The 12,564-nt window shown below is 38.4% G+C and overlaps 1 protein-coding gene across 2 annotated transcripts in view; it reads right to left on the bottom strand.

The window, feature by feature from the left end:
- Positions 1–12,564, bottom strand: part of mib2 (MIB E3 ubiquitin protein ligase 2) — a 209,762-nt gene that overhangs the window by 51,662 nt on the left and 145,536 nt on the right. For both annotated transcript variants that reach the window (XM_039755849.1, XM_039755850.1), the window contains 3 exons: positions 2,955–3,059; positions 651–813; positions 18–151 (listed from right to left, as the gene is read on the bottom strand). In XM_039755849.1, coding sequence (XP_039611783.1) covers positions 18–151; positions 651–813; positions 2,955–3,059 — 402 coding nt within the window. The remainder of the gene's footprint in view (positions 1–17; positions 152–650; positions 814–2,954; positions 3,060–12,564) is intronic.

Raw genomic sequence — 12,564 nt, forward strand, 5'->3', positions numbered from 1 at the left:
TTTACTTGTGCACTTACCTTATCAGGATACTTTTGAACTAGATCTCGGATTTTACTGCTGTTTCCGTGTGCTGCCTCAATCACAAGGCGCCCTGGGTTGTCTTGGTCAGTGGTCTGCGACAACAGCTTTTCCAGAACAGAAACCACTGTACCTGAAAACCAGAAGCAAAAGAAAACATTAAAATTGGCCCGTAAGGAAAATTATATGTTAGGCTCGTTGGTCATCTCTGCGTTGCCACAAATGATTAATGAAAGGAAGTTATGAGTCCCTGGCTGAAAAGAGAAAGAACATGAGAGGAATGGAAGACAAGCAAAGCATGGTCATGTAAAAATTGGCATATCTTTCATTTAAAGGTTCAAACAGCAGCAACTAGGAGAAAGGTTAGTATGTAATCAGATGAGAAAAAGCAAGAGAACAGGATAAGTGTGAGAGACAAAGGCTTTTCTCATTCCTTTAATAAAGTGAAAGTGAAAAAAATTAGGTAGAAAAGCATACATTGACCCTAAATAAAAAAGGGAGACTCATAAGACATGACTCAGCGGCTGACCCTGTGAGTAGATTTAGACAGAGCAATGGTGGAAATATACGTTTTACATGGACATTACAGCAGCTTTCTCTTTCTTCCTATTTCGTATCCTCAGTTTTCTTACTTCCTGATTCCTCTGGGTTATCTGTCGTCATGAGGTTAGCATCCACTTCTACTGGCTGTGCCATGAGACAGGCTGGGTTGAATGTCCAAGTCTGTCCCCCAAAAGCCACTCTTAAATCTCCATCTGCATAAACCTTCAGCACTTTACCCATCTGTCCCAAGACCTGCCAAAAAAAATAAGTGAACAGACTGACTTACTCTTTTTAAGATGCAGTGCACCTTAGAAATAAACTTTAAACATTTACTCTATGTAACAAAGAAGGCATTACAAACACTGCTTCTGATAGTGTGTCTTTGACATAAGAAACATACTTGAGTGTGGGCCTTCATATAGAAGTTGGAAGCATGCAGTGACAGCACGTTGCCACACCCACCACACAACAAACCACCTGGACTGGGACCCGAGTGCAGCCATTCAAATGTATGCCAACTGTAAATGTCTGCCAGTGACAAGAAGACGGTGCATTTGTGTAATTGCTGGTATGTATAATCTTTCCTGCTCATGATCTTCACCTTTTCCTCAGTCACTACATTCTTCGGATTGCATGTTTTAGCTAGGATCAGTTATTACCTCTGCCTCTCATCCGTTCTTGCATATGTAACCTGTAAAACAGCTATACAGTGCCTTGTTCCCTGCAACTAATTATCATACCATCATGTGATGTCACCAGTGTAAAGCTCTTTCCCAAGATTAAAACACCTTTAAAATCTGTTCTGCACCATCTGCATCCAAACATTATGATGAATATGTCTTGAAGCATCTTAATGATTCCAAGAGACTGTGAAAAGCAAGTGGTCCATCTCTTCTTTGGTGTCTATCCATCAGTGTAAGACTTTTTTCTGGCTATTCCGGTCTATAGGCTTGCAGGGTTATTAATTGTCATACTGTAAGTCTTACTTGAATGTCTTTACTGAACTTACTTGAATGTCTTTACCTTGCTATATACCTCTGTATATGGCTGGCCTAAAAATTGTACATTTATTTATTTATTGCACATTTTGACCTTAACGCCTATATTTTTGACTATTTCCTCAACTGCTAACTTTTATTTATTTATGCCATATTCACTTGTTCAATGACTGTCATTCATCCATCCATTGTCTGCATGTAGGAGAAAACCAGTGCAACAAGAGAAAACCGACAATGACATCCATAAATGTGGGAACTCATGTGTGGAATACTTTTTAGCTGACAGATGTAAGGCGACAAGCCTTTAACCTGAGCCTGGTCAAGCTGAACAGTACTACAATACCTGATGGGATACTTAGAATGCAAAGCTGCATTTCAAAAGTGTTTGCATAGTTTAGGTTATTCATGAGGTTTCAGTCTCAGGGAACTACCATGAGCTGGGTCTGGGATGTGTTTGTTGCTTTTAACTTTGAGTGATGATGTTGCTTTGCAAAATTTTTTTTTTATTATTTTTTTTAAATACTTTGAATGTGGTTTGAGAAATTGTAAAGTGTCAAGCATGCCCTGCTAGTAAATTATAACAGCCTGTCAATGATTGAGCCAAGATGTCTGGTTTATGTGCTCATTGGGCAAGAAGCTGCCGGCTATTAAAATAACTGACACTTTAAGAGTGTCTTGTCACTTCTCTAAAAAGAAATCTCTTCTTCATTTTTGATGGAGAAGATATAATTAACAACTAAGAAAAGGACCCACTTGGGAATGTTCCCCAGTGCCTTGCTATTACTAATGAGACTGCATAAAGATCACCGACCCAGGTTGTGCGATATTATGCATTATTGTGTACCACATGTTATTGATTTTGATGCAGATAAATGCAGTTTGTGAGTGAAAGCTTAAAGCCAGTCTGTCTATCTGCTACTAGTGGAACAAGAAGTTAAATTGTGCATTCCTTGTCTAACTGTGATCCCTTAAGACAACAAGGGGATGCCTTTGTTGTGAAGCCCCCTATTATTGGTAAACTGGGTTGAAATAAAGGTTTGAAAGTATAGACAGCCCCAGACAATGAGCAGCCTACCATAGAGTTACCAAGGCTGAAACACACTGGGTGCACCTCGAACAGTAAAACAGGTAAGAGATTATTATAGGTAACAGTTATATAGGGGGTTAAAATATTTCTTACTATCCTTAATGTAAATAAAGAACCTAACCAGTTAGTTAATACCTTTCATGTAAGGTGCATGTCACACGTCATCTAACAACATGATAAAGGAAATAAAAAAAATTCTCCAGCTAATTCAAATAATCTTAATTAACAGCAAAAATATACTGGTATGTTCACACTGCTAAAATGTGTTGGCAGAAAGGTGATATCCATAACTTTGAAATTTTACTTACAGGTGCCATACTGTCCGTCCATTCGCCATGTCCAACTTGTAATCTCTTTACATTGTCCATGTCATCTAGAACCCGCACCAGATCTCCCACTGCAAAAGTATTTACCTGGGCACATAAAAGGAATTACAGGTAATACAGTCAACTCCAGAAATATTGACACACAAAAAAATAAAATCATTAATATAATCCAGATAATACATACAATTATCATAAAATTCCTCAAATGGTTAAAGAAACTGTAGATTATTTATTTAATAAAAACAATTCCTGTAATAGTGTTGTTATATGTTCAGAATAGTTTATCTTTCCAAAAATGTACTGTATCTGGCAAAATTACTGGCACCTTGAAGAATACTATAAATAAGAGCAAATAAATTTACATCTTTGGGAAAAAATGTTTCTTGATGCTGCTTTTAATGTCTGGGAACTTTTGGTGACTAAGAACCATTTTCACTTTCACTGGGGTATAAATATGAGGTAACGCACCGGTAAAATCCTTTTGTAATCCATCAACATGGGTAAAACCAAAGCACTCTCAACTTAAATGAGAAAAATAGTTGTTGCTCCGCATACAGCGAGGAATGGATACAAAAAATATCAGGCCCATAATAAAGAACTTTGAAAGCATGAAAGTGTTGAAAATTTGCCAGGAAGTGACACATCTGCATATTGTCCCCATGCACAGTGAGGAGGATGCTAAGAGAGGCAAAGAGGAGCCCAAAGACCACAGTTTCACAACTGCAAATTTTAGTTGAATCTTACGGATTCACTGCTTTAAATTCAACTGTGAGATGACACCTCCATGACCAGAAGCTTTATGAATGAATAGCATGAAAGAACCTCTTCTGAGTCCAAGCCACAAATTCCAGTGTCTCAACTTTGCCAAGTAACATTGGAGATACAACTGGAATCATATGTTGTGGTCAGACAAGGCAAAAATTGAACTTTTTGTCCATGTAAACCATCTCCAAGTTTAGTGAAAAAAGGAAACTGCATACAAAGCAGGGCACCTCATACCCACTGTAAAATAGGGTGCTGGCTCAAATACTGACATTTGGGGTGGCAATATTTTTCGAATCTGCCTTATTATGTTACTAAAGGAAACCTTTATTTTGCTCTAAAAGTCTCTTTGACAATAAAAGCAAGAGGCTTGCCCAATTGTTTAAGCACAAAATATAGCATCTTTCAATAAGCAGGCATAACCCTGAACATTCAGTCTGAAACTGTAGATTTTGCACTTCATCTCCTTAATTACAATGCTGCACTGTCTGGGCTTTTTCAGGTTTTTAATTTTCTCACTTCAATAACTGTTTCAAAAAGTGCCTCTTATATACTATCTAATGCTATGGTTCTTAACATTTTTTGAGAATCTCTGCCTAAAAATGTTTATGAGAAGGCACAGCAAAAAGCAACCTAACAGAATTAAAATGTACAAGTTCAAATATATAAACAGTGACAATTATTTAAAATTTTTATTTAGAAAGCATTAATGCAGTAAAATGTATCTATCTCATTCATTTTCAGTACAACAATTCTCAAATTAAGGTAGTAGACAGAGGATTCAACCCCTAGCAGCAATGAGCACAAGGCAGGAAACCAGCTTATTTCAGGGCACACTGATGTGCACACCCACACTAAGCCAATTTAGAACCACCAACCAACATAACATGTTTTTCTTTCATATGTGAGCATAAAACCATAGTACAGTACTTAATATTGTAAAGTGAATGTAAAAGGTTAATACTGTACTAGCATGTACAAAATTATATCTATAAAGAACATGTCTGCAAATAGCATACAATTTAAAATTTAGATAATATGCAAAAAAAAAAAAAACATACATAATGTATTTTATATACTGAAAACATAACATACTAAATGAATTTCAATTTAAATATGTCAAAAATAAAAGAATATAAAAATAAATCTGAAAATAAGGTTTATGGGACTATTCAGATATTAATAAATCACCTGTAATCCATTCAGTTATACTCAAGAAGTCAATAAACAGGTTAAAAAAATATCTGGGGCCTCATGTATAATGCCATCCGTAGAATTCACACTAAAACATGGAGTACAGACAAAAACAGAAATGTGCGTAGACACAAAAAATTCCAGATGCATAAATTTGTGTGTACACCAACTTCCGGGTTCTTCTGATATACAAATCCTGGTCAGCATGAAATGTAATGCACGTGCATGCGCCTGCCGCCTCACCCCAACTCCTCCCAGAATTACGCCTCTTTGAATATGCAAATCAATATAAACAGCATCTTAAGTTCAACATTCTGTGAAAAGACAATGGAAAAAGCACAGTGGGAAAAAGAAGAATTTCAGCGAATACCAAGTGGGGACAAGGATAAATGTACTATTTGTTGGTTTAAGCAGTGGAATAAACAACAAAAGAAAGCTGATCGAGTGGCGGAGAAACTCAAAAGTTCAAGTTCAAGTTCAAAAAGTTGAACAGTGCCTGAAATAAAAGAAGTCGTCAGATATCAAAGTCTCCGTGAAAAGGCGAGTCGTAGCCCACTGTCTGAGTGTTATATGAAAGCGTATTAGGGTAAAAAGTGGAAAAAAGGTTGAAATTTCCACTTTAATCATGCAGTTTATTTTGTCATTAAAGTAGAAGGTCATAAACTTTGTCTTAAAATCGTTTAATTCACTAGTTTCTCAAGTCCCATCCTATCTAAAGTAGCACATTAAATGCTTTGTATTCTATGTATCTTTCTATGTGCTGATGATGGCCCGAGCCCAGCTCCGGCTGATTCAAATAATAACATTAATGTATGCAAGCTGGAAAAGTTGATCCAGCCCATACGAAGTTTCTTCCAGGTGCTGTCGGGCATGAAGAAACTGGTGGAGGAGTAGGGAGCAACGACTGAAGCGCCTTTGAGAAGGGTGGAGGGCGATTAGGTCGGGAGCTTCCCGGGATGATTGATTCGGCGGTACAGGTGAGTTCTACCGGTACCGTACAGGATAAGAGGACGCAGAGTACAGCGGCAGTCAAATCGACTCATATCGGATGCCAAATAACTTTGCGTCCTACAGATGAGAAAGGGGTGATGACCGAGTGGCCGGTGGAAGGGTCGGATAAGTCGGAGCGGCTGGTTAGTGCTGACTTCCGGATTATTTCCACCCTTAAGACATTGGTGCCGGTCAGCTATAAAACTAAAGGGGTGCAAACAGCAAAGGGTAAGTAAACCCCAGATTAAAAAGGAGGTCCTGGGAAAAAATAGAGACCTCCTGATAATACAGAAGGTGGAGCTGCGAGCTCACATACAGTATATTTGAAAGACGCTCTCTACAAGGGCAGAGAGATAATACGACCTCTGCTAACAGAGGGGTGGAGCCGACAGTTCCAGCCTGCTTTCAGTCTCACAGGGCCAGAATATCCAGGGGGATGCGGCTATGTCATGAATGCCGCCAGCCAGCCCATATGTGGCGAAATTGTCCGTGGAGAACTGGGGAGGAAGTGAAGCATTTGTACAGTGTCTCCCTCCGGTTCTCCTGTGATTGTTTTGCAGGACGGAGCCACGGACCGACCACAGTAAATGATACCTCCTGGAGGAAGACAACGCTCGCAGGGCTGGACGCTGTTCCCCACTGTGCTCAGCGAAGGGTGGGGAACTTTGATGGACGGCCGGCGTTTCAGTCTGGCTGGGACGTCCCTCAACAGAAAGAAGGAGGAAGAGCAGCCTTTTCGGGGCACTACATCCCCCAGGACGCTAGATAGCAGCTCTGCTGGACGGAAATGGTTCCCCGGATTCCCTCAGGGCATCATGGGACATGGAGTCCAGTTCTTCAGCCCTGTTGGGTCCCGTGGGTGCCGCCAAGGGGAGCTTCCAAGGAACCTGGAGACTCCTACTGTCATTACGACCCGGAAGTACTTCGGAGGCATGAGGACGGAAGCCCGCAGTACTTCTGGGCTACTTGAGGAAGAAGAATGTGGCATTTGACCTGGAGAAGGAACACTTCCGGGTCATGGACTATTTGAAGGACTGGTTGAAACTCAGCAAGCTGAGCCGGAGTTGGGAGGGAGTGTGACAGAGCTGCTGGATGGAGAGGAGGATTGAGAAATTGTTATTGATTTATTGTTGTTATTGGTGGTAGAGGTGCTTTGGGGCACTTCACTGAAGAAAATAATTAAAAATGTCTTTTTAAAAAATGTGAATAGATTTCTTTTCTGTCTGCAACAGCTTTCAAAAAATATTAAACTTAGATTTTCAAAAATGTACTGTAGAAGCTCTTTTAACCCACAGGGGATGCAAAAACCAGTGTGTTTCTTCATGTCGGTCCCAAGCCCGAATAAATGGGGAGGGTTACATCAGGAAGGGCATACGGTGTAAAACTTTGCCAAATCAATATGCGGACAACAATACAAATTTCCGTACTGGATCGGTCGAGCCCTGGATTAACAACAACCGCCACCAGTACTGTTAGCCAACAGGGTGCTGGTGGAAATTGGGCTACAGTTGGCCGAAGGAGAAGAAGAGGGGGGAGACGTGTCCGGAAGCAGGAGGAGAGGAGGAAAGTAAAGAGAGTGGAACTGAGGGTAGGAACTTTGAATGTTGGTATTATGAATGGTAAGTTAGCAGATATGATGGACAGAAGGAAGGTTGATATATTGTGTGTGCAAAAGACTAAATGGAAGGGGAGTAAGGCCAGGTGGATTGGAGGTGGATGCAAATTTTTCTATCATGGTGTGGATGGGAGGAGAAATGGAGTAGGAGTTATCCTGAAGGAACAGTATGTCAAGAGTGTTTTAGAGGTGAAAAGAGTGTCAAGCAGAGTAATGATTATGAAGCTGGAAATTGGAGGTGTGATGATGAATGTTGTTAGTGCATATGCACCGCAAGTTGAGTGTGCAATGTGTGAGAAAGAAGATTTTTGGAGTGAATTGGATGAAGTGATGAATAGTGTACCCAAGGGACAGAAAATTGTGATTGAAGCAGATTTCAATAGGCATGTTGGTGAAGGGAACAGTGGAGATGAGGAGGTGATGGGTAGGTATGGTGTCAAGGAGAGGAATGAAGAAGGTCAGAGGATAGTGGATTTTGCCAAAAGGATGGACATGGCTGTGGTGAATACGTATTTTAAGAAGAGGGAGGAATATAGGGTTACGTACAAGAGTGGAGGAAGATGCACACAAGTAGATTACATCCTATGCAGAAAAGTTGATCTGAAGGAGATTGAAGACTGCAAAGTGGTGGCAGGGGAATGTGTAGTTAAGCAGCATAGGATGGTGGTCTGTAGGATGACGATGGAGATCAAGAATAGGAAGAGAGTTAGGGCAGAGCCAAGGATCAAATGTTGGAAGTTGAACAAGGAAGACTGCAAGGTTGAGTTTAGGGAGAAGGTAAGGCAAGCACTTGTTGGCAGTGAAGAGTTACCAGACAGCTAGGAAACTACGGCAGATGTAATAAGGGTGACAGCAAGAAGGGTGCTTGGTGTGACAGCTGGAAAGAAGGAAGGAGGAAAAAGTAACCTGGTGGAGGAATGAGGGAATACAGGAGAGTATACAGAGGAAGAGGATGGCAAAGAAGTGGCACAGTCAGAGATGTGCAGAAAGTAGACAAGAGTACAAGGAGGTAAGGCGCAAGGTGAAGAAAGAGGTGGCGAAGGCTAATGAAAAAGCATATGATGAGTTGTATGAGAGGTTGGACACTAAGGAGGGAGAAAAGGACCTGTACCGATTGGCTACACAGAGGGACCGAGCTGGGAAAGATGTGAAGCAGGTTAAGGTGATAAAGGATTAAGATGGAAACGTACTCAAGCGAGGAGAGTGTTTTGAGCAGATGGAAAGAGTACTTTGAGAGGCTGATGAATGAAGAGAACAAGAGAGAGAGAGAGAAGAGGTTGGATGATGTGCAGATAGTGAATCAAGAAGTGCAACGGATTAGCAAGGAGGAAGTAAGGACAGCTATGAAGAGGATGAAAATTGGAAAGGCCGTTGGTCCAGATGACATACCTATGGAAGCATGGAGGTGTTTAGGAGAGATGCCAGTGGAGTTTTTAACCAGATTGTTTAAATCACTGCAAGTAAACATTTATGCTGCCGTTTAAAATTCAACCGCACTAGTCCAGCATGAAAGCTAAGCAAGCAGCACCAAGTCCCAGTAATGTTACGTCAGATAACCATTAATTACCTGTTTACATTAACACATGCCTGTATAAAACAGGCTATCTAAAGTAAGATCAGATAGCATTAGTCATTGTGTTTTGTTTATCAAAAGACAAGACTCCGAATAAAACTGTGTGCAATGAAGGTTTCAAAAAAATTACCAACAGTCGGGGTAAGAGAAGTCACCTCCTCCAGCAGTTATTCTTCCCAAGTCACACTGCATTTCCTGTATTCCAAATGACAAACAAAACTCAAAATGGATCTTAAAAAAAAAACCAACACTTTATGGAACCACAACTGATTTGAAGTTGAGCAGAACTATGGAAGTGTGTATGACCGTAATGTTTCATTACACTGATCAGGAATATACGCTAAACAGCATGTGCTTTCATTACAATACTTTCCACAATAACTGGTATGCTGCTGCTTAAGGACAGAGATTGGGTGCAGCAGGTAAATGGAGTTTTACTATGTACTGTAAATACTACTCAAGCTTACTTTAAATAAATATTGTTACACTTAATGCTTTTATAAACCTTGTCCTTGTCACACATGCGTGATTGGGGGAAGTCAAAAGGCTCAAGGGCGTATGAAAAACCAAGAGACGGGGGATTGAAACAGGGCACTAATGGTTTTCTCTTCTTCCATCCACAGAAAAAATGTCAGAATAAAAAGGCATTCCTATCCTGCATAACGCTCCAATCCACCACCATTTCCTCTTCCGGCTCCAAGAAAATACCTCACTTCCGGTCCCCCTTTTGATGTCCTCATTTCCGTCTGCTACTGACGTCATCTACAGCCACTACTACCTTCTATTAAACCAGCTGCTGTTATTTATATTTCCTGTACAGCCTCCATTTAAGTCAGAGCATTTTTTTTGTTTTCTGTCAAATATTTGAGTTGGTTTATGACCGTTTCACTGTACTGGAACATGAAACCAGTATACGGGGAGGCTCCCCAACACTTAACATGCTTCTCTGTGCTTTTTGCTTATCACAACCTGTACACCAGAACTATCTTGTTGTCTTTACATTAACTTTTAAATTTATGTTACTGTCATCTACTTTAATTTTTACATTCATGTGCAGAATTTGTTTTCTTACCACAGCAGAACCCTAATTTAATATTCCCATATTCTACTTTTTCCCACATTTTGCATTGTTGAATTATGTGAGAAGGTGATAAATGGTTTTTCAAAATGAACAGTGATTTTGAAAAAAAAGGAGAAATGTTTGTGTTATAGTTAAATTTTACTATACAAATATTTGTATCAGTAATTTACTCTATTAAAAACAGTTCCACAGATTTTATGTCTGTTGTATCTTTATTGTAACAAATAAAAACAATTATTAAACATAATTTTTTTATTTTCAACTAATCCACCATTCAACAATTTCATGGTAATGTTTTCAGTGGTTCCCTGTACAATGATGGTGGCACTGTACTGTGTGTAAAACAATACTGGATATGCAGTTGGAAAAATAACGTGCATTTTTCATTGTATTGTTAATTTAAATTAATAATTGCAATTTTAATATCAAAAGCAATAATTCACAATTACTAATATTGTCATAATCATATACCTCCGTTAAACCATTCAATTCAGTGCATATGTCATGTAAATGTGAAGTTAAGGTAAACAACGATTCAATATGTACAGTACTGCTTTTGATCTAACCTCCCAAAAACCTTGTAACAGTACAAGATTACAGATCAAACCGTTACACTGAAATCTGTTGAAGCTACCACTTTTACAGGATCTGCTAAAGGGTGAAAATTCCCATGGTTCCTACTAAATTCCAGTTTTGATTCAAAACAATATAGTTTCCTGTAAAATTGTGTTTTGTAATGACCATCAAAAAACGCCAAGGTCAGTCACTAGGAAAAGCAGGAATTATCGTCAGAAGGACGTTTTACTCATAGTAAATTGCATCAAGCATACTCCATAATGAAGATCTCCAGTGAACTAGTAATATTAGGCCCTAGTATTTAAAAAAAACAAAAAAAAAACAAACAAACATCGCAGACAGAAACGGGTCCATTGTCTTTGCAAATATATATATATATATATATATATATATATATATATATATATATATATATATATGGCATGCAGAACTATTCAATCCCCCCCGAACGGCATCATAATTCTCTGCGTTACAAAAGATTTGTACGCATATTTATCCATTCAGTTTTTTTCATGTGAACAATGCATTTCCAAAGTTAAAAAAAAAAACATTTTCTGTAGACATTCAACTGAAGAAGAAAAATTCAAAAGCTATTGTTTGCATAAGTATTTAAAGCTCTGTGCTTTGAAAGCTCCAGGTTTACAGAAATGACACATTAATCATAAACGGTACAAAGGTGACAGTCATTTCACCATAGTTAAACATAATTATGTACTGGGAAGAGAAGACAATACATGCTAGATGTCATCAAGAGGAGAGCAAGAACAAAAAACTATTATAAAAAATTCTGCAAAACTCAGTTTTGCAACTATGGTATTGACAATGATAGTGATAATGGGGCAAATGGAGACCATTTTTAGGATGGAAGTAGGGAGTGGGTTAAGAATGCAGGTGGTTGCCCTAATTTTTACACCAAATTGAAAATGTATTCCTTATTTTATAGTAGTAAAACTCGAAAAAAGCAGTAAATGTTAGACTGATGGGATAAATCTTTACACGATCAGAGGAAAAGGCACTGAACAAAGAAGCATTGATTTTGTCGACTTTATTAATAAAATAATTCAAACATGTATTTACACTGTTTAAATAAACAATATAATGGGTTATTAGTTGGTTTAAGAAATTAATTAATTGCATTAAATTAAACTAATTTAGGAATAATATGATGATTTGACACCTTTGAGTTATATCCTAATTGATGCTGTTCAAACATTTGTCTCTAAACAGTAACACTCAACTTTTTATATACCCATTCAAATGACCTTCCTCTAGCTTTACGGACACATAATTCAGTTGTAAACCACGTAGAAGATTTAACAAAAGAGACAGTCTGTTCTTTGAAAGGGCACAACTAATCCCAAAGAAATGTAAATGCAAATTGGATTACACTGATCCACAGAGTTGATAGCTGGAAGCTTGACAACAAAATAGAAAAGGGACTATGACCAATATTCTTAACATTCTAAAATGTGACTTAGGCAATGGGACATTTAAATCAATATACCTGTAATGAATTTGTGATTAGGAATACTCAGTTCAGTACTCACAAGATTGTCAACATCAAAACCAGCAGTGCAGATAAAATCCAAAAATATGACCTTCTTGTGTATAGAAAATGAATGAAATTGCAGCTTTCTGAATTCAAATTATATAAGCAAAATATAACAAAATCTTCTCATACAACACAATTTACAATGCCGGAAATCCCAAATAACAGTGAATGTTAAATATGCATTATATGCAATTTGTCAATAGTGTCATTAATTACAAGTTTTACCAAAAGTGATGCCAACCTAGTAAT

This window comes from Polypterus senegalus, chromosome 6 (genome assembly GCF_016835505.1).
Source record: "Polypterus senegalus isolate Bchr_013 chromosome 6, ASM1683550v1, whole genome shotgun sequence".
Taxonomy (NCBI): domain Eukaryota; kingdom Metazoa; phylum Chordata; class Cladistia; order Polypteriformes; family Polypteridae; genus Polypterus; species Polypterus senegalus.